General features: G+C 44.7%; 2 protein-coding genes across 4 annotated transcripts in view; both read left to right on the top strand.

Annotated features, from left to right (window-relative positions):
- Positions 1-715: 715 nt before the first annotated feature.
- Positions 716-7162, top strand: KCTD14 (potassium channel tetramerization domain containing 14). 2 transcript variants are annotated; one of them, XM_036427812.2, is made up of 2 exons: positions 716-946; positions 6421-7162. In XM_036427812.2, exons 1-2 carry the CDS (start codon positions 863-865, stop codon positions 7099-7101), a joined length of 765 nt encoding a protein of 254 aa, XP_036283705.1. In that variant the 5' UTR covers positions 716-862; the 3' UTR covers positions 7102-7162. The 2 variants fall into 2 exon arrangements, with proteins under 2 accessions (XP_036283705.1, XP_036283706.1); XM_036427813.2 differs by having other exon boundaries at positions 724-928.
- Positions 7163-11764: 4602 nt separating this feature from the next.
- INTS4 (integrator complex subunit 4) overlaps positions 11765-26895 on the top strand; it is a 72436-nt gene continuing 57305 nt past the window's right edge. For both annotated transcript variants that reach the window (XM_036428536.1, XM_036428534.2), the window contains exons 1-4: positions 11765-11937; positions 15488-15679; positions 18748-18865; positions 23487-23593. In XM_036428536.1, coding sequence (XP_036284429.1) covers positions 11884-11937; positions 15488-15679; positions 18748-18865; positions 23487-23593 — 471 coding nt within the window. In that variant the 5' untranslated portion in view covers positions 11765-11883. The remainder of the gene's footprint in view (positions 11938-15487; positions 15680-18747; positions 18866-23486; positions 23594-26895) is intronic.

The following is a 26895-nucleotide window of genomic DNA, read 5'->3' as shown; positions in this document are numbered from 1 at the left end:
CCCTATTTGGGAGTAATTAATCATGAGTAGAAAGCTTGAGAGCTCCCCCTACAGGCGGTAGGGCCTCCATTTAGTTGAGGCTTCCTTTAGTAATTTTCACAGTTTTAACAAGCAAAATAACCCGCTCAGCAGGCATCTTAGTTCTTTTCTTCCAAGGTCATGTTTGTACTTTTAGCATCTGATCTCAGGTGGGTATATACTCCACACTGGCCACCTTATCTCCTGGAGCCTCACTCTTCTCATCTGTAAAATGGGTGTTGGTGGTCCTTCACCCCCTAGAACTGTAGTGAGTAGGTCTCCTGCCATATATATATATATATATATATATATATATATATATATATATATATATATATACACACACATATATATATATATATATATATATATGTAAAATTTACTTTTTTACAGAGAGAAAGGGAAAAGGATAGAGTTAGAGACATAGATTAGAAACATTGATCAGCTGCCCCTTGCGCACCCCCTACTGGGTATGTGCTAGCAACCCAGGTACATGCCCTTGACCGGAATCGAACCTGGGATCTTCCAGTCCGCAGGCCGACCCTCTATCCACTGAGCCAAACCGGTCAGGGCAGGTCTCCTGCTTTGATGTCAGTTCCCTCTGCCGCCCCCATTTGGCTGTCGGTGAGAGACCGGGCAATGACAAACCTAAGGTCTCACGGCAAGCCACGCCCGAGGCCAGGCCAACCCGGGATTCTAACCATATCCTGGGGCCAGCCTTCCCCACCCTGGGCGGGAGCGGGTGCATTTCCGCCAGCGACAGGTGCCTGCAGGTGGCGGGCAGGGCCGGCTGCAGGAGCGGCGGTCAGGCTGCGCATTGCCAGCTGCTTGCAAAGCGGGGATAATGAGCCTGACCTCGACGTCCTGCTCCCCGCGGCCCCCCCGAGCGCCTCCCGGGGACCCGCCTAAAGTGAGTGCTCAGCCCGAGGTGGGCTGTCCCTTCTTTCACTCCTTCTGGGGTCCCCGTCCACACCCCCGCTCCGTCTGCGCTCCCCGGGCTTCTGGAACGCCACCTCCTCCTCCGGCTGGGCGCTCTTTTCTCCTGACTTCCTCCCGCTTTTCTCTCCCCTCCTCTCCCCCACCACGGTCTCATCCCATTCTGGCTCAGTCCAGGCTCTCCTCTTTGCCCTCTTTCCTGCTTGGCTGCCTTGCTTGGTCTTCTCCGTCTCTTCTCTTTGTTTTACCTGCTTTCTGTGTGTCCTCTCTCTGTCCCCTGGCTGGTCCTACTCCACCGCTCCTGGGCTGTCTGCCCCTTTCCCCTGCCCCCATCCCTCCTGCTGGTGGGAGAAGCGGACCCAGCCACAGGCTGACAGTGTTTCATTCCCTCACCACCAACGCCCCCCCCCCCCACACACACACACTCTCCTGCCCTCTGGCTGGGTCCTCAGCAATCTGTCCACTCCCAGGGCGTAGGTAAGGAGAGTGTGGGGGAGGATCTGGAAAAGGCCCAGGCACTCCAGGAGCAGAGCACTCCAATCTCTCCTGGGCGAGGTGCCATCTGGAGATTTATGGGAAGGGAAAGCAGATCCAGGAGGGGGGAGACTGGCTCTTCCCCATCTGGTGATGTTAACGTCATTGTTGCTGGCCGTTGACAAAGTCACCTGCTCGGTGGCAGGGCTGCCCAAGGTGCTCAGTAAACGTCTGAATGAATTACCGGACAGGGGATGGAGCCAGCATGTGCCTGATGCCAGGCAGGGCAACATTGACCTTGATCAGAATAAATCAGTGCTGCAGGTTAGCTCCCTTCAATTCAACAGACATTTATAGAGCATCCAGGCTCGAGGAGCCCTGGGGTAGGTACTGGTGTTAGAAAGATGAATCAGGGATTGTCTTCCATTAGGAACCTCACAGTCTAATGGGAATACAGATGATAAAGGGAATGACAAGATAGGTAATTACCAGACTGTGGATCACAAGAAGACAGCCCATCTAGAAAGATTCCTGGAGGCATTAGCTTGAAGGATGAGTGGACGGAGTGAAGGGAGTGTGGGTAATGAGAGAATCCTGCTGGCAAGGGGGCCCAGCTTGTGCTGGTCGGGCGGGGGAGGGGAAGTAGCAAGCAGTTCCGGGGGATGGCCTAATGCCAGCCCTGCCAGGGGCCTAGAAAGCCTCATGAAGGAGTCCAGAGTGTATCAGAAAGGGAATGTAGGGTCCCGGAAATGTTCAGTGCAGGAGGAGACAGACCAGATTTGCCCTTAAGAAAGGCTGCTCTGTTTTCAGAGTAGAGATTGGGTTGGGGGAGGGTATTTGAGGGGGGCAGGGTGCCACGGAACTGACCAAACATTTAGAATCACCAGGGTTTGGTCACTGATTATTTGTGTGTTTGAGGCGGGGAAAGGGTTGAGCTTAGGAGCAGAATGTAAGATTACCGCCTGAGTTTTTGCTCAGACAGCTGAGATAGGAAACAATAGAAAAGGTCAGGGTTGTGGGTTGCGGGGAGATCTTGAGGGGTTTGAGGTGTATGAGAATGGAGATGTCCCTTCACTGGCTCCAATAAGGGTGGCCTAAGAAAATGTATGATGTTTGGTGGGGGCTTGCAGAGGTGTTAAGGACCCTTTTGACTAGAACTGAGTGAGAGCTGGCATGTTTGATTCATCCCGCTGTCCTCATGGGCAGTACTAGCCTCGCCCCCAGTAGGGGCTCCTAGAGACCACCTGTCCCCTGCCCATGCACATGGGCCAGGGACAGGCTCTCCCACTCAGGAATGCTGTGGCAGGGTGGCTTTTAGAAAAGGTGGGAGAAGAGATGCCACAAGGAAGGGCAGATGGTTCAGAAGAAGGGTGGAAAAGCAGTCTTTATCTGCTAGGTACGCACACGGTAGTGCTTATGGATGAGGTTGGAGGTCTGGGGTTTCCAAAGAGCTTGGAAGTGTTTGTTAGAAAGGAGGGGGAGAGGGACCGAATTAAGAAGCTTGGGGACAGGAGCTAGGTCTTGTTTGATAAACAAAGAAATGGGGGCTGAGGATGTCAGGGCAGGAAGCTATTTTATGAAGCACCCGGAAATGAGCTTCGGAAATGACAGTTGAGGAGAGTGGATTCATTAGATTTTCAGAGCTGGAGAGACTTAGCGTTCCCTTCATCCGTTTTGCCTCTCTCTTTCACAGACAACGCGTTTAGGCCCAGAGAAGGCAGTGGGCTGCCCCAGGCACCTAGCTAATCGTTGGCACAGTGGGGCTGGATGTTGGGAGGGGGAGAGATAGGGCATCCCTGTTACACTGTAGTCAGGCTGACATGGATTAATGCAGCTCCAACTTCATCATTTCCTTCTTTCATCACTTCCGTGTGACCCTTCTTTCTGAGCTTTCCTTGCCTGTAATGTGGGGACATTAAGAGCACCGGTGAGCTTTCAGTGGTGCAGGAGTGATGAGAGCGTTAAAGTCTGCGACTTTGCATTTAACTACCCGCTGTCCAGCGGGACCTCAGGGTTCACCGAAAAACCTTGCCACGGGACCTTGAGGTTTGTGGAAGAAAGGGAGTCACAGGTTCTGGCCTTGCTTTTCTCATGGCTGTATTGCTTGGCTGCTGTCAGAGGGCATCCTCTTCTTTCTCCTCTCCCTTCCAGCCAGTAGAACTGTCCCCGGGTAGGAGCTGTTGTCATGGCAACTGAAATCGCCCCTAGCGGTTTGGCTGACTCTGGCTCTCTTAATCCCAGTGTTTTCATCTTAGAGCTAAAGCTCACAGATAAATTGAGAACCAAGGTCACACCTAAATCAGAAGGACATTCCTGGGCTCTGGTCCTGTAATGACCAGGGGTTAGAGTTCCCTGAGTTGGTAACTCAGCCTTCAAACACTGCACAGGTCTTCTCTGCAGCAGCAACCCTTAGGAAACCTTCCCTGACAACCTCCAACACACACCCACGAGAAGCCGACTCTGCCTGCCTTTGAGTCTTCCTTTCTACACAGCTAAGTCATCTGTTTCCCTCCTTCCCCTGAGCTCCTTGAGGGCAGGGACTATGCCGTATCCATCTGTTTAGGAGGGGCTTCAATGGAATAGGTCATCTCTACATATTTATTTTATTTTTTATATTTATTTTTTAATTTAAAAAATATATTTTATTGATTTTTTTACAGAGAGGAAGAGAGAGGGATAGAGAGTTAGAAACATCGATGAGAGAGAGATAGCGATCAGCTGCCTCTTGTACAGCCCCTACTGGGGATGTGCCTGCAACCAATGTACATGCCCTTGACCTGAATCGGACCTTTCAGTCCGCAGACCGACGCTCTACCACTGAGCCAAACCGGTTTCGGCTTTTTTTTTAAATGAATGGGTAATTAAGGAAAAGAAGGCTGGAGGCATTGGAAAACTAATTTATATAATAACTAAGAGCACAAGCTTCAGAGTAAGTCGGACCTGAGTTCAAATGCTGACACCATCCCTTAATATATGGTTGCTCTTAAGCAACTTACTTCATCTCTTTAAGCCTTAGTTTCTTTACCTGTAAAATAGGGATTTAATACATTCTTCACAGGATAGCTATGAGAATTGAGTTAGAGCTTGTTTGCAATATGCTTTGCACAGTTACCGGACTCTGAGGAACGGGACTGCTTTCTGCTTGTTCTTCCCTATGCCCCAGGTATCTGGCACAAAGTTAGGCACATGCATATTTTATTGAATGAGTGAGTGAATTTTTTTTTGAGTGAATTTTAGGTAACAAGTTATTCCAGAAGCTAGTTTGTAAGGACAACAGCTGATACATCACCTCACATATAATAATTCTATACAGTCTTCTGCTGGGCCTGTGCAGCAGCACTTAGTATTCCCCAAAGGCAGCCTGTCAGTCTGTTTCCACGTCTCTCTCTGCCACGGGCTGTGGGCACCCAGGCAGGCACTGTGGTCGTCTCACTGACATCTATAGTGCTCAGCCCAAGGTCTTACTTAGAGAGGAGGCCTCTACATAGTTCTGTTGAACAGGTAAACCTAACTTAAATTTGTACCAACCTTACAGCCTTATACTCAGTGTATCTGGTGTTACTAGCCTTTTCACTACCCAAGGTTTTTCTGTTATTTAATCCCCATGGGCCCATATCTTGAAAAACAAAATGAAACAAACAAATAACAACAACAACAACAAAAAAAAACCATTATCAAACAAGTTCTATTTGTTAATCAAAGTCATGTCAACTGCTAATCAGAACTTCTGATCTATATGAAATAAGAATTTTTATCCCCAACTCCCAGCACCGTATGTGGGCACACAGTAGGTACTCAAGAAATGCTTCCTGGATGAGTGCATGTATGGTTTCTTATCCTTTCTGGAAGTTGGAAATGGTTTGCACCCCCCACCCCACCCCCTGCCTTTTGTTTTGTTTTGTTTTATGTCTTTTAGACCTAAGCGTCCCACATCGGGAACTGCTGACTTGACATCAGCTTCCTATCCCCATTTTATAAATGAGGACACTAAGAACCAAGGAGGAAAAAAGCCTTGCCAAAGACCACGGGCTTTGGAAGTAATGTGGCTGGGACTTGTTTCCACAGCAGCCTCCTAGACTAACATTCTGTGATCCAAATGAGAACGTTGAAATGCTTGCATGGGTAGTCTTAGATCAAACTGAAACCTTTGTCTTCTTTAAAATGCCCATTCTCTGGAGCTTTGCAGCATAAGTATAAACCCCTTGTGTTAACCTGTTAACCGGGGAGTTCCCTTTTTAATGACGCAACCTGTAACGGGCGCGTACTCTTTCACTAGGACGTGTCAGTACGCCACGCCCGGAGGACGTAATTTCATATTATTATTTTTTATTTATACTTAATGAAAATAAATGAAATATATATATATATTTTCCCGTTTATTTGTATATATAAAGCACAAAGGAAAATACAAAATTACAAAAAATATAGAAAAGAATACCGACAAAAAAAAATGAACACGTCGAATTAAAAAATTATAAATTTTACAAACAATGATAAAGATTACAAAAAATAGCCGAAACCGGTTTGGCTCAGTGGATAGAGCGTCGGCTTTCGGACCTAAAGGTCCAGGGTTCAATTCCGGTCAAGGGCATGCACCTTGGTTGCAGGCACATCCCCAGTGGGGGCTGTGCAAGAGGCAGCTGATCGATGTTTCTCTCTCATCTCATCGATATTTCTAACTCTCTATCCCTCCCCTTTCCTTCCTCTCTGTAAAAAATCAATAAAATATTTTTTAAAAAAGATTACAAAAAATATATACCGTCCCTCTCGGGGCGCAACATATATTTCAAGGACCTATTCATAAGTCCTACCCGTTCCCGATATTGTTTACGTTTGACGTATTTATAGGTCCCGCTCAGTTAACAGATGTGCCTTCCAATAACTGAAGCCAATTCTCTACCCGAGTCTACGGGGTTCTTCTTTGTATGAAAACATAGTCGTGAGCTCCCCTAGAGGTGGCGCTATTGATTCACTGCCTCTTGTACCCCCCAGACATCTGCTGTGGTGAAGCTTAACGTGGGCGGCGAGATCTTCACCACTACTGTGAGCACCCTGAGAAAAATCCCGGGTTCGAGGCTGGCAGATATGTTCTGCACCTCAGCCAAGGTCTCCACGAAGGAGGATGGGGAAGGCCGATTCTTCATCGACCGCCCTGGCACCTATTTCGGACCCATCCTGGACTACCTGCGCAGCGGGCAGGTGCCCAAGCAGCACATCCCCGAGGTGTACCGCGAGGCTCAATTCTTCGAAATCACGCCCTTAGTCAAGCTGCTGGAGGACACGCCGCAGATCTTCGGCGAGCAGGTGGCTCGGAAGCAGTTCCTGCTGCGGGTGCCCAGCTACGGCGAGAACCTGGAGCTCATGGTGCGCCTGGCACGCGCGGAGGCCGTGGCCGCGCGTCACTCCCACGTGCTGGTGTGCGCGGCGCGCACGGAGGAGGACGCGGCGCACTGCGCGGACTCCCTGCGGGTCCTGGAGGCCAACAAGAGGCTGGTCGTCAAATTCGGGCCCTGGAAAGCAGCCCCAGCCATCAGGGACCTTTTGGACTCCGTGCAGATGGACATCGAGGCTCAGGGGTACCAGGTAGCCTATGACTACTGTTCCAAGAAGACGTTTCAGCCTAAGACGGGTGCCCAAGAATACTTCTATACGTTCCGATTCACCTGGTGGTGATGCCAGGGGACGGTGGCTATTCGTGATGGGCTCTAGCGGGGCTTGTAAAATGAATTTCAAATAATAAAACAACTTCCAAGGTGGTCTGCAAAGCTTGCTCTCAAATATTTATGTCCTCCCTTGAAGACATTCCACTCATTGCAACTGACTCCACTGTACTTGGCCTAGTGAAGTGCAGCAGCTTCTCTCTCTCTTTTAAATTTTATTGAGTTTTTACAGAAAGGAAGAGAGGGGGACAGAGAGTTAGAAACATCCATTAGCTGCCTCTTGCACACCCCCTACTGGAGATGTGCCTGCAACCAAGGTACATGCCCTTGACCAAAATTGAACCTGGGACCTTTCAGTCTGCAGGCCAATGCTCTATTCACTGAGCCAAACCGGTCTCAGCAGCTTCTCTCTCTTTAAAGCTTCATGTACCTGCAGACTCTTCCCTTGAGGTCTGATAGCAAGGCTGAGTTGGAATGTTTCAAAAACGGTTTGGCTGGAGATGCGGGATATCAACAGGAATATAACAGGATATGAATCTAGATAGTCTGACCTAAAAACACGGTTTACCCAGCTTCAGCCTGGGAGCCAATCCTCTGGCCCAGGTGTGTGCCTTCATGATGAGGAAAATGCCAAGTTAGTACCTATAGTAGATGCCACTCAGCTGCGGCATTAGTTGCTGTAAAGCCTCATGGCTGTCCTGTCTCTAGAACAGTGGTTCTCAAAGTGTGGTCCCTGCAGCATCAACATCTGGAACTTTTTAGAAATACAAATTCTCTGTCCTTCACTTCAGCCCACTGAGTCAGAAACTCGGGGTTGGCCCAGCAGTCTGCTTTCACCAGTCCTCCAGGTGGTTCAGATGCATTCTGATTGAGACCTGTTCTAGAAAAGAATTGCCCTTATTGTGAGGTTCTCCGTTACCTCAAGGAGGAACCAACTCTGCTTCAGTTCCTGTTCCAGAGTTTCTTGTGGGATCAAACTGAAGCCAACCTTCATCTAACACCACATTTTTGCTTAGCGTTTTTCCTCTGCTCTATCCTGCTTCCCTCACTGCCCTTCCTGAAAGCACATCAGCAATAAACCACTTAACAAAGACTCTGTTTCAGCTTCTGCTTGTCAACGTAAAACATAACTCTCAGGAGGACACATGTAGATATTCATCCTTCTCCAAGTCCAGGTCTGGGATGGATGACCCCCTTCCCTGCTTATAAGGGTGACCAGCCGTCCTGGATTCCTCAGGACTGAAGGTCAACTGTAAAGGTTTAAGAAATTAATACTGAGTCAGGGAGTTTCAAATTTAAAATAAAATTGCTCAGAACAAAGTCATTGCCAGATGGCGTGGCTCAGTGGTTGAGCATCGACCTATGAACCAAGTCACTGTTCAATTCCTGGTGAGGGCATATGCCTGGGTTGCCGGCTTGATCCCCAGTATGGGGTGTGCGGGAGGCAGCCAGTTGATGATTCTCTCTAATCATTGATGTTTCTATTTCTCTCTCCGTCTCTTTTCCTCTCCGAAATCATTATTTTATTATTTTATTTTTTTAAAAAGAATAGCCACCCTCAATAAGCATTACAATTTAGTAACTGTGTCTGCTTGTATATTTTTTATTTTCAAAACTTGTTTAATGGTTTCCTTTTTTGGTATTTAATATAGCTGACAATTTAAAATGGAAAAACCCTGAATATCTACTTGAACTTTTTATTATGAAGCAATTCAACATTCTTTATCAAGTGCCTGAGAGTTCATACCATTTGATTAGTAATGAGATTAGATTCCAAAGAGACTCCCTGTTTCTTTTTTCTTTAAAAAAAAAATATTTTATTGATTTTTTACAGAGAGGAAGGGAGAGAGAGAGAGAGTTAGAAACGTCGATGAGAGAGAAACATCGACCAGCTGCCTCTTGCACACCCCCTACTGGGGATGTGCCTGCAACCAATGTACATGCCCTTGGCCGGAATAGAACCTGGGACTTTTCAGTCCGCAGACTGATGCTCTACCGCTGAGCCAAACCGGTTTCGGTGACTCCCTGTTTCTTAAGATGTAAGTAGAATTGCTTGTATTCTCAGGTTCATGAATTATGGAAGGGTCAATGTCCTCCCCAAGATTTCTGCACATTCCCAGAGGGTTTGTCTCCTTCTGGTCGGCTCTGGTTCTCTGCTCCTGACAGATTCATTCAGCATAGGGATCTTCTCATCTAGATGCCTCAAACCTATTGTTGCTGTTCTGCACAATGCTCACCCAGATTTAACACTCAGATCTTTTAAAAAAATTATTTATTTATTGACTTAGAAAAGCATTAATTTGTTGTTCTACTTATTTACGCATTCACTGGTTACTTGTTGTATATGCCTTGACCAGGGATCAGACCCACAACTGTGGCATATTGAGATGATGCTCTGACTAACTGAGCTACTTGGCCTGGACTCAGGTATTTTTCTTAATTTTTACAAATTCCACTCCCATGAGTTATTTGTGCACATAGCACTGTGGAAACACAGACAAAGGGGAGACAATTTACACTGCAAATGCAAATAACTTCAAGTTGAACACTGGACATATCTATTGATATTCTTAAAAGTGTGTCAGTCACCTACATCTCTAGGGGCTTTTCAGTAGTAGCTTGTTTTCTATTCTTCCCTCCCTGTTTTTCTTAAATATTTTCCCCCCCATTGATTTCAGAGAACGGAAGGGGAAGAAGGAAGAGAATGACTGATCAGTTGCTTCCAGCACTGGGGATTAAGCCTGCAACCTGGGCATGTGCCCTGACTGGGAATCAAACCGTGACCTCCTGATTCATAGGTCCATGCTTAACCACTAAGCCACAACAGCCAAGCTTCCTTCCCTGTTCTTGACATGCTTCTCTGTAGATGGGAGTAGTCTTCCCCATCCCACTGACTTCCTGCTTAGCCTTATGCCCCTAATCTGGTTAATGGAGTATGTGTGGAAGTGAGCGTGCTGTTTCCAAATAGGCTTTAGAGGCATGTCAAGTTTCCACCAGCCCTGCCAGAAGCAGCCCATGTTCCAGTTACCTTTTTATTTTATTTTCATTTTATTGCTTTGGCTTTAGCCTGCATCCCTTAAAATCAGACTCTCTTCCTAACCAACTCACCAAACTAGTATATTAAACAAAGGCAATTCCAGTATATCCCTCCAACTTCCAAATCCATAATACAATTAAGATGACATAACTGATTTTGAAAGTATGTTTTGAGAGAGAAAAAAGGGGAGAGGGAGAGAAATACATCAACGTGAGAGTGCAACATCTATCGACTGCCTCCTGCAGGGATCAAGCCTGCAACCCGGGTATGTGCCCTGGCCTAGAATCAAATCAGCAACTTCTTGGTGCAAAGGATGACACACAACAAGTTGAGACACACCAGCCAGAGCTGCTAACATTTATTAAAGATACTGTTTGCTAAGTGCTTTTCATTTAACTGACTATATTTGTAAATGGAGTGGTTTCTGTGATTTGGGATGCCATTCTTCCTGGAAAATTTACCATAGGCATAACTTGTTTTATCATCCTTCACTTTATTGTGTTTCTTACAAATTGAAAACCCTCCAACCAGCAAAAAGATTACTACTTGCCTGAAGACTCAGATGATGGCATTTTTAAAGCAATAAAGTATTTTTAAATTCAGACAGTAGCTTGTCTAAGACATAATGCTACTGCACACTTAAGAGTACAGTAAAGTATAAACATAACTTTTTTATACAAAACTTCCAAGTGACTTGCTTTATTGCAATACTCGCTTTATTGTAGAGGCCTGGAACCAAATCTGCAGTATCCCCAAGATAAACCTGTATTTTAAAGCCAGATTTTAAATTCTTCCTGCTGTAAAACCTCCCTGAGATATCCTGAAGAAGTTAGGTCTGTCCGAACCACATTCTTCTGTTTATCCATCACACTTTGAATGCCCACTAATTATCAGCTTGCGTGTCTCCCTTCCCAGTTAGACTGTAGGACCTTGAAGGTAAGTAAAGACCATCTTTTAATGCATTTTGGGGACTTCTGTGTCTTAGTGCTCTAAGACAGAGTGTGTCAGGTACAGGCATAAGACTGTATCAGTTAAGACAGGGCACTAGTTAAGTAGACAATTTTTACCTATATGTTCCCAAAAATTCTAGTTTAGCACTTCTTAGTTGGGATTCAGGAATCTGTAGTTTAACAACTCCACCAGGTGATTCTCATCATGAGAGAAGTCTGGGAAACACTGCCTTAAAGGATACATAGCTTTTGAGCAACCGGTGTGAAGAAGCAGGAAAAAAGCAACCCAGGACAGGGGAGGGGCGCCACACACACTGTCCGAAGGAAGAGCTCGAGGAATAAATACAGAAGCAGCAAACACCGTGAACAGCAAATAACTATGGGAACGTCAGCTGGGGCTCTTTCCGTTATCTCCGTAGTCAAAATTATTACGCAGCTCAGGGGTTGGCTTCCAGCTCTAATTCGCCCCGCCTTTCCTTCCTTCCTCCCTCCGCTCAGTTCCGCGGGCGCCATCTAGCCCCCCAAAGCTCCTCCCATTGGCTCGCCCGTCCCCGTAGGCTCCTCCCCCTCTTGCTACGCTTTGGTTTCCGTTCCCCCGGCGCACCTGGCCTAGGCGGCCCAATCCCGACGTCACCGCGGCAATCGAGCCACCGGAAGCAGCCTCTCTTTCCGGTGATCCCACTGCCTTGTGGGACGGTGGCGGGATCTTCTGGCCCTGGCAGGTTTTCCGGATTCCTTTACCACGCCCCCCTTCCGTCACTCCCCCCTCCTCGCCGAGTACGGAAGCTGACAGGGTCCGCGGGCCGCGATGGCGGCGCACCTGAAGAAGCGGGTGTACGAGGAGTTCACTAAGGTGGTTCAGGTAAGCTCCAGAAAGAAAGGTCCCCAGACCGATCGCAGGTAGGGGTAAGGTCAGCCATGCCCGAGGCGCTTTTCCAGAACCTGGCGCCCCGAACTTGAGTTGGGCGCCGACTACTTTGATAGGCTCTTAGCGGCCACACTTTAGTGGGCGTGTTCGTGTGCAGCTTCTGTTGTCACGATGATGAACTAATAGGTGCAGTCTGGTACTTAAAAAAAAAAAAAAAAAAAAAAAAAAAAAAAAAGATTAGCTAGAGACAAAAACCGCTTTTATAGTGGATGAGAATGTGGTGTTTTTTTGTTTTTTGTTTTTCCCTCTTGTTCAGGTTGCATTAGCATCCTCGTTTCACAGATGTGGACTTAGAAGCCTCTTAAGGGGTACAAGGGCACAGAACCAATTAGTGGTGGAGTCTCCCCACCCCAACTCCGTTACAAAAAAACAAAACAACAACAAAAAAAGAACACGACCTGGGATGAATTGGCCGTATGCAAAGCTCGTAGGGGTTGGAAGAGAAGTCTATAGAAATCCTCAAGGCCCAGTCCAAGCCGGCGAGGCGAGGGTCACAGGCTTCAGAGGGCTGTGGCTTCCCATTGATGGAACAGCTCACCTGGGAAGGAGGGCAGCACCTTCCTCCTTTGGACTTGTTTAAGGACTGCTGGCCCAGCCTCTGTCAGAGAAGTCCCGGGTGCTCCATGTGTCTCCTCGTAGATGATGCTAAAGTAGAGGTGGACACCAAGTCATCCCATGTGTCATGCTTCACAAACTTTATGTGTAAACTAATCACCGAAGGGTCTTATTAAAATGTAGTGTCTACTCAGTAAGTCCGGTGGGGAAAGTGAGGCAATAGTCTGTATTTCTGACAAGCCCCCCATGGGTGCCAGTGGATAAACGGCATCTGTAGAGCCACACAGGTCACAGGTAGGTACCTCTACTTGAAGAGTAGCAAGACCAACCACCCAGCAGGAAACTGATCCTTAAGCACTTCATTCATTCCTTCAACAAGAGTCTGTTGAGTGAATGAGTGGTTACTATGCATCAGGTACAGTAAAAGTTGTTGAGCTACAATGTCCGATATGCATTAGGGTCCCTGTCCTTTAGGAACTCACAGGCCAGTGGGAGACAGAACAGCATATATGGGATTTACACCATAGAGAGATAGTTGCACTGACAAATCAAGTCTTCTTTTTCGGCTCCTCCTTTCCATAAAAATTACCTAGCCAGCTCCCTAGCCCTTCATAACTTGGCAGTGTTCCTTCTTTCTGTTTTGTTTTGTGGACTCATCTTTGTAGCATATTCCCATTGGCTGAAGGCAAATTAGTTTGCTCCTTATTCATGTTTTCTTTTTTTTAAAATATATTTTATTGATTTTTGTACAGAGAGGAAGGGAGAGAGATAGTTAGAAACATCGATAAGAGTCATCGATCAGCTGCCTCTTGCACATCCCCTACTGGGGATATACCCGCAACCAAGGTACATGCCCTTGACCGGAATCGAACCCAGGGCCCTTCAGTTCCCAAGCCGACACTCTATCCATTGAGCCAAACCGGTCCCGGCTTTTTTTTTTCTTAAAATAACTTTGAAATTTAGCATTGATATATTTTTTTGCTCCTTCTTATGTGAAATTCGTTTCCTGAACTTTTAATTTGAGTCAAGATTAAGGAAAGCTTTTCAACTTGACAGAGCTTCCTCTTCTGTGGCTTGCTTTCTAGAATTTTCTTGCTATGTTTCCCTTGCCCACTTAAAAAAAATTTTTTTTAAAATATATTTTTATTGATTTCAGAGAGGAAGGGAGAGAAAGATAGAAACAACAATGATGAAAGAGAACTATTGAAGGGCTGCCTCCTGCACACTCCCCACTGGGGAAGGAGCCCACAACCTGGGCATGTGCCCTTGACCAAAATCGAACCTGGGACCTTTCACTCCCTAGGCCGACACTCTATCCACAGAGCCAAACCAGCCAGTTCCTTTGCCCACTTTTAAAAAAAATTGTGGCTGCCGAGACCGGTTTGGCTCAATGGATAGAGCATCGGCTTGGGGACTGAAGGGTCCCGAGTTTGGTACTGGTCAAGGGCATGTACCTTGGTTGCGGGCATATCCCCAGTAGGGGATGTGCAAGAGGCAGCTAATCGATGACTCTCTCTCATCAATGTTTCTGACTCTGTATCTCTCTCCCTTCCTCTTTGTACAAAATCAATAAAATATATATTTTTTAAAAAATTGTGATAAAGTATACCTAACATAAAAGTTACCATTTTTAGTGGTATCAAGTACATTCATATTGTGCAGTGTCACTTTCTTTCCAATATTCTGTTCTCATTTATCAAGACTCCTCACCTCTCCTCCAGTATGCCATGTGTTTGTATGTATCCAAATTTTTGTACCTATAATCTCTTTTACATAGAATGGTTATCATTCTTCCCCTTTTCTTCTCCACCCAGTGCACTTATATTTTTGCTTTAAAACCCACTTGAAACTTCAGCAAGAATTTAGTCTCTTTCTCCTCTGCTTCTATGGTGCTCTGTTGTGCTCATCCATTTGCACCTATCACTCAGTGCTACTATAATTACCAATATCTTCCCACCAGTCTTGCTCTTTGAGAGCAGAGAAAATATTTAGTTCATCTCTGTAGTCCCCTGAAGAGACCATAGGGCCTGGCTCACTAAAATGTTATTGATGGTTGATCTATATTAGATATTGGTTTGTCCTCCCCTTTATATACTCTCTAGGGGAAAAAATATTTCCCAACTTTTTAAATGCAGCCCAGATAACTCTGAAGACTGAATTTGTGTGGTATAGGATGGAAATGGTTAAGTGGTTATTGAATATAAATTCCTCTGACTTCAAAAACCCTGATCTTTTCATCATGCCATAGTAGGCAGAACAAAATGTTAATGGACCTACTTTATGGAGAAAGAAACAGACTTGGAAACATTAGATGACCTGTCCTGAGTTATAGGAACTAGTGAAAAGCAAAATTAGGACTCATAGTCTGTCCCCAATCCAGTGCTCTTTTTCCAGTTCATAACACTGCTTTGCCCTAAGGCTAGTTCTATTACCTGAGAACATTATTTGGTACTAGAGGCCTCCTGGTGCACAGCATTAGTGCACTGGAAGGGAGGGGGCCATCTCCTCAGCTTGGCCTGTGCCTTCTTGCAGTCCAGGACCACTTGGGGGGATGCCCACCTGCAGGCTTAGGCCAACTCCCCAGCAGGCAGACATCCCCTGAGGGGTCCTTAGCCTTGCTGTGGAGGTGGGAGAGGCTCCTGCCACCGATGCTGTGCTCACCAGCCATGAGCCCAGCTTCTGGCTGAGCAGTGCTCCCCCTGTGGGAGTGCACTGACTACCGGGGGCAGTTCCTGCATTGAGCATCTTCCCCCTGGTGATCAGTGTGCATCATAGCTACGGGTCATTCCTCCATTCGGTCAATTTGCATATTAGCCTTTTATTATATAGGATAAGGGAAAATTATTTCCATCAAATGAGGTGAAGTAAAATTGTAGATTTTGTGTTTTCAATTCGGTTTTCATGTCTTAACTTTCTTACCTCTTTGCAGCAACAGGAGGAAGTTACTACTAAGAAACTCCGACTAACAAAACCAAGTAAATCTGCAGCACTCCACATAGATCTATGTAAAGCTACCTCTCCAGCGGATGCTTTGCAGTACCTACTTCAGTTTGCCAGGAAGCCTGTTGAGGCAGAAAGTGTGGAAGGAGTAGTCAGGATTCTCTTGGAACATTATTATAAGGTAAAATGGTCTTGTGGACCTGATGGGAGTATGTATAAGGGTTGTATCATCTCTGCAGAATGGGTTAATGTGGCAAAATAAACAAGAAGGCATTCATTCAGCAATCTTTTACTGAGTGTCTCCCATGTAGTAAACACTGTGGATAGAGATTAAAAAAAAACTAAAAAAAAACATAAATCCTGCCTCAGAAGTTTACAATGTTTAGACTCCTGGTTGAGATTGGGGTTTCTGCTAGCTTCTCCAGACTTCCCCTTCCTCTACCATAGAACTCAGCACACTGGGTGGTCATTGGGTAAATACTGATATGCCTGCCTCCAGTGCTTTCCTCCAGCCTACTCGCATGCTGTGCCAAATATTCATCTCTGAGATTAAACATACATATTTCGCCAAACTTGTTCCCTCTATTTGTTTTCCTGAAGATTTTAAAATATCATTATTTTTTCCCTAAGTTAATATCTCTTAAAAAGGGAGTATAAAAAACAACCATAACTACCTAATCACATCAAGTAAAATTAAATAATTTTTTAATATAATTTGGCCCGTATTGATATTTCTTTAGTTCCCAAAATATTTTTTTATAGTTGACTAGAGGCTCGGTGCATGAAATTCATGGACGGGTAAGGTCTCTAGGCCTGGCTGGTGATCGGGGCAGATTGGGGCCTTCTGGCTGTCCACAGGGGACTCTTTTCCCTGGCTGCCAGCCTCTAGCTGCAACCTTCCTTCGCTCCATGCTACCCCCTGGTGATCAGCACACTTCATAGCAAGCGATCGAACTCCTGGTCTCCCGGTTGAACTCCTGAGGGGACACTTTGCATATTAGCCTTTTATATATATAGATTCACTCAAAATGCAAACAATGTCCATATATGCTCTTTTTTAAATCTAGAAGGATTTTTTTATTTTTTTATTTTGGTGACATTGACCTGTTGTTTGTAAAATGTCTTGTATTCTGAATTTGTTTCCTTCTTTGGGAGTGAACTTGTTCTTCTATCCCCTGTATTTACTGTGAACTAAAAGTTAGATCTATTTGTTAGATTCAGGGTAAGCATATTTTTGAAACTTTTAAGAATACTTTGTAGATGATTTGTGTTTCATATTGCATCTTCCAGGATATGTATAATGTCTTGAAGTCCTATCTTGCAAAAGCTTCTTATCTTTTTCTCTTCAGTCTTTCTTTCCATTAACTATCTTTATTTAAATCTTACATGTTTGGCATAAAAAGGTTCTTTATTCTAGCTCAATCAAAATACTTGCAGTTATCCAAAGACCTTGTGTGTTTTCAGAAATCAGTGCCTTTTCACATGCTCTTCCCTCAGCTCAGAACTCCTGAGATGAGCCAGACATGCCCTGGAGCCCTCCTATGGTCCCTCCCTGGCCCGGATCCTATTCTGGTGGGCTCCCTCTTCCTGGCCTCACCCTCTCCCAATCCAGGACCCCATGGAGGATGTTGGAGAGCCAGTTTCCGACCTCTGCATGCCAGGCCAAGGGACCCCACCGGTGCACAAATCCGTGCATCAAGAAAATATATATATTAGAGGTCTAGTGTATGAAATTCATGCATGGAGTGGGGGTTATGTGTCCCTCAGCCCAGCCTGCACCCTCTCCATCTGGGACCCACTGGTGGGATCAGGCCTAAATGGGCAGTTGGACATCCCTCTCACAATCCAGGATTGTTGGCTCCCAACTGCTTTCCTGGCTGTCTGATTGCTCCTAACCACTTCTGCCTGCCAGCCTGATCACCCCCTAACCACTCCCCTGCCAGCCTGATCGACACCTAACTGCTTCCCTGTGGCCTGATTGTCCCTAACTGCCCTCCCCTCCTGGCCTGGTAACCCCTAATTGCCCTCCCCTGCTCGCCCAGTCACCCTTAACTGCCCTCCCCTGCAGGCCTGGCCCCCCCCACTGTTCTCTCCCCTGCAGGCCTGATTGCCCACAACTACCCTCCACTGCTGGTTATCTTGTGGCCATCTTGTGTCCAGATGGGGGTGGCCATCTTTAACTACATGGGGGCGGCCATCTTGTGTTGGATTGATGGTCAATTTGCATATACCTATTTATTATATAGGATATAGTAAGTGGTGTGCCAGGATTCTAGGTCTTCTGACTTTATAACTATTGCTCCTTCCCCCACTGATGCCTCCTTGTTATGCTCAGTTACCTTAGGAACGTAGGGTGCTTTGTACTTGAGAACAGGGAATGAACAAATGGACGTGGTTCTTTTTGTCTTTGAGGGAAATTTCTCACCATAGAATCTTTGTGCAAATTAGAGACCATCTCCCAATATTAAAACTAAAAGGACCAGACCACTCATTTCTCAGTTTTGCTTGTACCTACAGTCCAGGCGCAAGGCCTAGACCCAGTTAATTAGATTTACCTGCCCCAATCTTCTAATGAGGATCTGGTGATCCAAAAAAAACCAAGTAGACAAAAATTTTTTTTGGCCCTAACTGGTTTGGCTCAGTGGATAGAGCATCAGCTGCAGACTGAAAGGTCCCAGGTTTGATCCAGTCAAGGGCATGTACCTTGGTTACAGGCACATCCCCAGTAGGAGGTGTGCAGGAGGCAGCTGATCAATGTTTCTCTCTTATTGATGTTTCTAACTCTCTATCCCTCTCTCTTCCTCTCTGTATAAAAGCAATAAAATATATATTTTTTTAAATTAAAATTTTTTTTTCTGGTAATAGCATTGGTGGCTGCAGCGCCCAATTTCCAGGGACTCCAAGAGCAAGGTGCTGGCAGCATCATTGGGTGGCCAGTGCTGGCAGTGTTGGTAGTACAGATAGGTACAACTCATGTGTAACTGCACAGGAAAGAAAAGGTACTTTTAATCCCAAAAGCACATTTTTGGTTAGAAGTTAATGACATGAGGAAGGCATAAAAAAATATCTAATTCATTTTTTTGTATTGGGTGTAAGATACTGATTAAGAAAGCTCCTCTGAAATTTATAAAGTTAAAGCCTTTGAATACTTAGATCATTGAATCTCTTCTGAAATGTTAGTTTCTCATATTCTGTTTTTGGTTAGCTGAGAGGAGAGTATCAAGATAACAATAGCTTTTTTTGTTCCAGGAAAATGATCCATCTGTGAGACTGAAAATTGCTTCATTATTGGGATTATTGTCAAAGACGGCAGGATTTTCTCCAGACTGTATTATGGATGATGCCATTAACATCCTGCAGAATGAAAGTAAGTTGCAATTTAAAAGCTGTACACTTAGAGCAGAAATCTTTAGATCTTTTTGTATAGAATTTAAAACAGAATATTGTTGTGTTGGTATTAAAAAGGAATTTGAGGATGATTCAATAAAATTTACTTACATATATTTACATTAGAGTGAAAATGTAGTTTTTCTCTTAATAGCTATCATTTATTGACATGTACCTAGGGCCTAAATGCTTAAAGTATTTTACATATGATAGAAGATAGATGTCGTTGTCCTTATTTTAAAGGTGGGAAAACAATTTCAGAGAAGTTAACTAACTTATTAAAGGTTAAGTCGTATGGGACAGAGATAATGTTTAGGTGACTGTGCACATTAACTCAGCAACCATGAGAGGTGCTGTCCTGGTCATATGTAGTCTCTGAGTTCTGTCCCTATAAAAGTGACATCTCCTAGGTCTCACATGTTATTATTACTTTTCTGTTTGTTGCTTGTTGATGTCCAATAACATTATTTTTGTGTTCAGGTGAAATGGGAAAATACTTCACCTTTTTACTGTTTTTTTTTTCCCTGTGTTTTTTCTAATGTACAAGATTACTTTATAGAGTTAGTGTCTCAATTACCCCACTATCTATAATAATAAAAGTTTAATATGCTAATTAGACTGGACAGTTGTACGACCTTCCGGACATCATTCCACATCAAGCTGTGGTGGTGGGGGCCAAGGCAGAGGTGGTTTGGGGCAATCTGGCAAGCAGGCAGAGTGATTAGGGGCGATCAGGCAGGCAGACAGACAGTGTGGTTAGTGGTGATCAGGCAGGCATGCAGAGTGGTTAGGGGCAATCAGGCGGCAGGTGAGCAGTTAGGGGTGATCAGGCAGACAGGCAGAGGCAGTTGGGGGCGATCAGGCAGGTAGGCAAGTGATTAGGGCTGAACAGGTAGGCAGGGCACACAAGCAGTTAGGGGCAATGAGGCAGGCAGGTGAGCAGTTAGGGGTGATCAGGCAGGTTGGCAAGTGGTTAGGGGCAATCAGGGAGGCAGGTGAGTGGTTAGGGGTGATCAGGCAGGCAGGCGAGCAATTAGGAGCCAGTGGTCCCTGATTGCAAGAGGGTGCAGGCTGGGCTGAGGGAGCCCCCTTTATCCCCGTACCTCATGTATGAATTTCATGCACTGAGCCTCTAGTTTAAAATTAAATAAAAAGAAAGTTCCTTGGCCCTAACTGTTGTTGCTCAGTTGGTTGGAGCATTGTCCATACACCAAAAGGTGGAGGGTTCAATTCCTAGTCAGGGCACATATCCAGGTTTTGGGTTCAATCTCTGGTTGGGGCATGTGTGGGAGGCAACTGTTAGATGTTTCTCTCTCTCTTTTTCTTTCTCTCTCTCTTTCTCTCCCCTCCTCTCTCTAAAAATCAGTTTAAAAAACATTTTTAAAATATATCTTATGGCAGCTCTGGCTTAGTTGGAGTGTTGTCCTGCACACCAAAAATGTTGCAGGTTCGATTCCCCATCAGGGCATATACCTAGGTTTCAGGTTCAATCCCCGGTCCAGTGTGTATGGGAGCAACAGATTAATATTTCTCTCTTTCTCTCTCTCCTTCTCTCTCAAATTAATGAACATATCCTTGGGTGAGGGGAATACACACACACACACACACACACACACACATATATCATGGCATATTAAAAGAGAAATCTTGCCGAAACCAGTTTGGCTCAGTGGATAGAGCGTTGGTCTGTGGACTGGAACGTCCCAGGTTCGATTCCGGTCAAGGGCATGTACATTGGTTGCGGGCACCAGGGAGGTGCAGGAGGCAGCTGGTCGATGTAATAAAAAGGGAATATGCTAATTGACCCTCACACCATTGCAAAAGATGGTGGCGCCCAAGCCAATGAAAAGGGAATATGCTAATTGACTACCCTGCTCTCAAAGATGCTGGCACCCACAGCCATAAGGAGGGAATATGCTGATTGACTGCCACACCCTCAAAGATGGCGGTGCCCAGTCCCCTCAGCTCCGCGGGAGTAGCAGGCACGCGGCAAGGCCAGGCCTGGCCCTAGGTGGGCCTGGCTGCTCTGTGCACCTGCCTCCGGAGTCCTCAGTCCCCTCAGCTGCCCAGCTGCCCAGGGCTGGCCCGAGGTGCAGGTAACCAGGGCTGGCAAAGGCTTGCACTGCAATCAATGGCAGCAGCAGAGGTGTGATTGGGCATTGCCTGCCACTGATTGCCGAGTCAACTCCCGCCCGTGTGGGCTCCTGGACTGTGAGAGGGGGCAGGCCAGGTTGAGGGATCCCCCTACAGTGCATGAATTTTCATGCTCTGAACCTCTAGTACATTTATAAACAAATGTGACTATTTAAATATGGGACAACATATGAGAGAATTAAGGGCCAATGAATTCAGAGACAATCTAAACTTATTTATTGTACAGCTGTTTAATGTTAACATACATGGCTTATTGGCTAAATTTGAAAACTTTAAAAAATTTTTGTTAGAAACACCTTTATACCAAAATTATAATTGTGTTGAATTTCTACCAAAGACTTTCTTTTTTAGTTCTTATCTGAGGGTATTTTCCCATTGATTTCCAGAGAAAGTAAGAGGGAGGAAGGAGTGGGAGAGGGAGAGACACATCGATTGCTATGCACACAACTGGGGCTGGGGAACCTGCAATAGATGTATGTGTCCTTGACCAGGAATTGAACCTGAGGACATGTTTTTATTGATTTAGAGAGAGAGAGAGAGAGAAAGAAAGAGAGAGAGAAACATTGATGTGAGAGAAAGATCAGAAGTCTTACTAAGAGGTGATTTAACCAGTATTTTCGGAGCTTTAGTCATTTATATATCATGTACACCATCCTATGTAATAAAGAGCTAACATGCAAATGGTTGTCACTTCCTGATGCCGTAATGCTGTAATGGCTCAGACACTCAATACTGGGGAGAAAGAAATGGGGACCAGCCAGGCTGCAGCCTGGGAGAGGGATAAGCTGCCCTGCCCACTCTGTGGTCCTGGGCACCAGCGGCAGCAGCTGTGCCTGTAGCCTGGGAGGTGCACAAGCCCCATGCCCCATGGTCCCAGGTGCCAGTGGCTGTGGCCAGGGAGAGGGACAAGCTGCCCACCCTGAGATCCTAAGCACCTGCGGCTGTGGCCGGCCCAGGTGAAGCCGGCCTGAGTCCTGGGTGCCTGTGGCCGGCCAGAGGGAGGGAAGCCTGGGACCTGGGTACCTGCAACTAGCCAGAGGAGAGAATCCTAGGTCCCGGATGCTGGATAAGGCAGAGACAGTTAGGGGTGGTCAGGCCAGCAGGGGAGCAGTTAGGGGCGATCGGGCAGGCAGGCAGGGGTCCCAGATTGGAGAGGGTGCAGGCCGGGCTGAGGAGACACTCCCCCCCTCCCGATGCATGAATATCTTACACTAGTTTTTTTTGTGTGTGTGTGTGTTTTTAAAAAAATATATTTTATTGATTTTTTACAGAGAGGAAGAGAGAGGGATAGAGAGTTAGAAACATCGATGAGAGAGAATCATCGACCAGCTGCCTCTCACACACACCCTACTGGGGATATGCCTGCAACCAAAGTACATGCCCTTGACCGGAATCGAACCTGGGACCTTCCAGTCCACAGGCTGACGCTCTTTCCACTGAACCAAACCGGTTTCGGCTGAGCCTCTAGTTTTTGTATATTTGCTTCACATCTATACTATGGTTTACTTAGTATTTCTCTTAAGTGGACAATTTTTTTTAGTTCAATAAAATTAAAGGGGCTCATTATATTAGAAATGTTAAAAGGAAAATAGTGACACATGACATCAGTAGATAGTAACTGCAGTTTTTATTATGCACATTAACATATCTACATGATTATTTGAAAGCCACCTAAAATCCACTTGTATACTACAAGCATTAGAACAACCATATTTTGGAACAAAGAAGAGAATCTGGCTAAGATGATTGGTATTAATTTATTTGGATTTGGCTTTTTGCCCATTTATTAAACATTGATTGAACATTTAATGAGTTATTCTAGATCCTGAGAATACGGAAGTGAATAAAATACTATCTTTGCTCTCAAGGTTCTTTTACTTTCCTGTTTTAATCGGATGTAAAAATAAGTAAGTATAGTAAAGAGATACAGCTGATGTAGAGGGTGCAGTGGAAGCATGGAGGAGGAAATGGTCCATTCTTGGGGAAGAGGAAGAGCTTCATTGAGGAGGTGACTCTTCAAGATTAATAGGTACTCCCTCAGAGTGGGCTGAGAATGGAGTTGAGTGTGGACGAAGTCATTCTAGGTAGAGAAGTCCTGAGCAAAGATAGGGGGACATGAAAGCTAAGTAATTGGAAAAAGGCAGGAAGGGCTAGACATTGCAGTGTATATATGTATGTTTGCCCTGCTAAAGAATTTGGACTGTACCTTGATGGTAGTGAAAAGCCCTTGAAATAGTCAAGTACTAAACATTTGGAGAGCACTTTGACCAAACTGTGGAGGATTCAAATATTTAGATATGATACCCTCAGGAACTTAGCTTTAAGTTGAGGGGAATCAAAGATCTAATAGTAGAATTTAGCTGACAAAAAAAATCTACAGTCTTTACACAAGTAAACTTAGTTTCTTTTTGAAATTCTCCAACACAACTCTTTATCTTTATTTCTAGAGTCTCATCAAGTCCTAGCTCAACTGTTGGACACTTTGCTTGCAATTGGCACTAAACTCTCAGAGAATCAAGCTATCCAGATGCGAATAGTTGATGTAGCCTGCAAGGTAAGAGTGTAATGATTAGATACAGGGTTGCTTCTTTCTTGAACAGTTTTGCATTACCTGTTGGTATGAGCTATAAGACCTGCTTAGGTCTACAAATGTAAATTTGTTAACTGAAAATTGTCAAGGACTCCCAGTGGTTTTAAGAACTATTTCATGTTGGTTTTTTTTCCATGATATTTTATTAGGAATAAAGTTGAATAACTTGTTAGAAAATAAACTTCTTTTTCCCAAAAGAAAAGAAAATAATTGTAGTAGCTATCATGTACACTGTGCCAAATAAAAGTGCTCTCCTTATTATGGTACCTTATATCCAGTTTTTCAGTATTTCTTCTCAGTCCTTTAGGCAAAGTACTTTTATAAAGGTGGAAATAGAGGTGCAGGGAGTTTAACTTGTCCAAGTTTTCATGGTTAGGAAGTTGCAGAACCAGGGTATGGACTCTGGTTTTGCTGGCTCCAAAGCCCATGTTCTTTTTATTGTGCCTTGTTGCCTCAATGAACAGAACAACTAGACCCAAACAACTGTTGGGGAAAGGTTTTTCTTTTCTAAGTTTATTTTTTCTGTTTATAAAATAAATACATTATTTTGTGCCTTTTGATTTAATTTAGAGCTTTTAATTAGCTGCCTTTTGTACATAACAGCAGCTCCTAAACTTGTAGAATTGGTTTTAATTTTAATCTCTGTGATAAATTGATTTTGAGGTTAGAAGACAAATATGTTAGAATTGTAGAAGAGTATTATAGTCATAAAATTAGAACTCTGTTTCTGAGTCCCAGGAAAGAGTGCTTCAGTTTTCTTAGTAAACAGCGACAAACACAAAACACTTCGACAAGTAGTATAATATTAAGAGGCTACATGGAATAAACTAGGGATTGTATGTTTGAGAATAAATGTATCTCCACATATGTATATATTTATTTGTATTCATGAGGTCATGCTTGTGAGGCAAGTGTTGTGCTAAGTGGATTGTTACACTTGAAATAGAAATTTCTTAAATTTTATTTTAATAAATTTTTTATTATAAAAATTTATATTCATAGAAACTTTGGAAAGATAATGAAAAGCATAAAGAAGAAACAATACTCATAATTCACTACCCAAAGGTGACCATTATTAGTCTTTTGATGTATTGCTTTCTGATAATTCTTCTGCATACAGATTGTTTGCTACTTTTAAACTTTATTATTTATTTATTTATTTATTTATTTAAATATATATTTTATTGATTTTTTACAGAGAGGAAGGGAGAGGGATAGAGAGTCAGAAACAAAGATGAGAGAGAAACATCTATCAGCTGCCTCCTGCACACCTCCTACTGGGGATGTGCCTGCAACCAAAGTACATGCCCTTAGATTGGAATCAAACCTGGGACCTTTCAGTCTGTAGGCTGATGCTCTATCCACTGAGCCAAACCAGTTTTGGCATTAACTTTATTTTTTAATAATTTAATTACACGTGTGTATTTTATTTTTTAATATTTTTATTGATTTTTAGAGAGAGATGAAGGGAAAGGGATAAAGAGATAAAAACATTGATAATAGAGAAACATCATTGGTCTCATTGATCAGCTCAAAGATCAGCTGCCTCCTGCATGCCCCCTCCTGAGGATCAAGCCCAAACCTGGTCATGTGTCCTTGACAGGATTCAATCCTGGGACCTTTCAGCCTGCAGGCCGAAGCTCTATCCACTGAGCCAAACTGGGCTGTTTGCTATTTTTTTAAACACATAGCTGTAATCATATATTGCTTTTGCTCTTTCACTAACATTAAAGCAGAAATATTTTCCTTATGTTGTAAATGTTTTTAATGGATACATGATATTTTGTTAAATAATTAAGCTACACTTTACCTAATTTTCTTGTACTATTGGAAGTTTATATTGTAACCATTTTTAAAATGCTATCTAATAAGCCAAAACCAGTTTGGCTCAGCAGTAGAGCATCCGTCTGCGGACTGAAAGGTCCCAGGTTCGATTCCGGTCAAGGGCATGTACGTTGGTTACGGGCATATCCCTGGTAGGGGGTGTGCAAGAGGCAGATGGTCGATGTTTCTCTCTCATCGACGTTTCTAGCTCTCTCTCTCTCTCCCTTCCTCTCTGTAAAAAATCAATAAAAATACATTTAAAAAAATCCTATCTAATAAAAGTAATATACAAATTGACCATCACTCAAACACACAAGATGTCCATGTGGACACAAGATGGCCACTACAAGATGGCCAGCAGGGGAGGGCAGTTGGGAAGGATCAGGCCTGCAAGGGAAGGCAGAAGATCAGATTGGCAGAGGAGCAGTTAGGCATCAAGCAGGCTGTCAGGGGAGTGGTTAGGGGGTGCTCAGGCTGGCAGGCAGAAGTGGTTAGGGGCAATCATGAAGGCAGGCAGGAGAGCAATTGGGAGCCAGCAGTCCTGGATTGTGAGAGGGATGTCCCTTGAGGGGTCCCGGATTGGAGAGGGTGCAGGTTGGGCTGAGGGACCACACACCACCCCGCCCCCCGTGCACAAATTTCATGCACCAGGCCTGACCAATTGACCAGCCGGCGGGTACATATGACGTGCAATGGCAGTCTTCAATAGCCGGTAGCTATGATGCACACTGACCACCAGGAGGCAGATGCTCAATATACAGGTATGGAAAAATAGAACAGACTGATGAACCTCAGAGGGCAGGAAGGAGTGGGGAGAGCGGGAAGAGATTAACCAAAAGTCTTACATGCATACTAGAGGCCTGGTACAAGGAACATGCACAAGTGGGTCCTTCAGCCTGGCCTATGGGGATCAGGTGGAAACTGGCTCCCCAACATCCCCCGAGGGCTCCCGGATTGCGAGAGGGTGCAGGCCAGGCAGAGGGAACCCACTTCATGCATCGGGCCTCTACTTTAAAAATGTTGATTTGCACATGCGCAATACATACACTAGTAAAGCTCTTGCTGGCGCCAATCACATGCATGTGTTTCAGTCTGTCATTGTCAATTGTGAATTTGGTTGACACTTCTATTGTAGAGAAAAGGTGATAGTGATATTAAAATACTTCTTCTAATTAATTTCCTTTCAATGTGCAGTAAATAAATAAAAAGCCCTAGACAGTTTGGCTCAATGGATAGGCAATCAGCTTGCGGACTGAAAGGTCTCAGGTTTGATTCCAACAAAGAACATGTACCTTGATTGCTGGCTCAGTCCCCTGCACTGGTTGGGGCATGTGCTGGAGGCAGCTAATTAATGTGTCTCTCTCACATCAGTGTTTTTCTCTCTCTCTCTGTCTCTCTCCCTCCCTTCCACTCTATCTAAAAAAAAAAAAAAAAAAAAAAAA

Source organism: Pipistrellus kuhlii, unplaced genomic scaffold (genome assembly GCF_014108245.1).
Source record: "Pipistrellus kuhlii isolate mPipKuh1 unplaced genomic scaffold, mPipKuh1.p scaffold_m20_p_9, whole genome shotgun sequence".
Taxonomy (NCBI): domain Eukaryota; kingdom Metazoa; phylum Chordata; class Mammalia; order Chiroptera; family Vespertilionidae; genus Pipistrellus; species Pipistrellus kuhlii.
This window is presented reverse-complemented; position numbering and strand designations above follow the sequence as displayed.

Bases quoted from the DNA above. Each gene is read 5' to 3' on its own strand.
- KCTD14 (XM_036427812.2), top strand. From the start codon at position 863: ATGAGCCTGACCTCGACGTCCTGCTCCCCGCGGCCCCCCCGAGCGCCT. The intron at 947-6,420 runs GTGGGCTGTCCC...TGTACCCCCCAG, and splicing joins AAGTGAGTGCTCAGCCCGAG to ACATCTGCTGTGGTGAAGCT.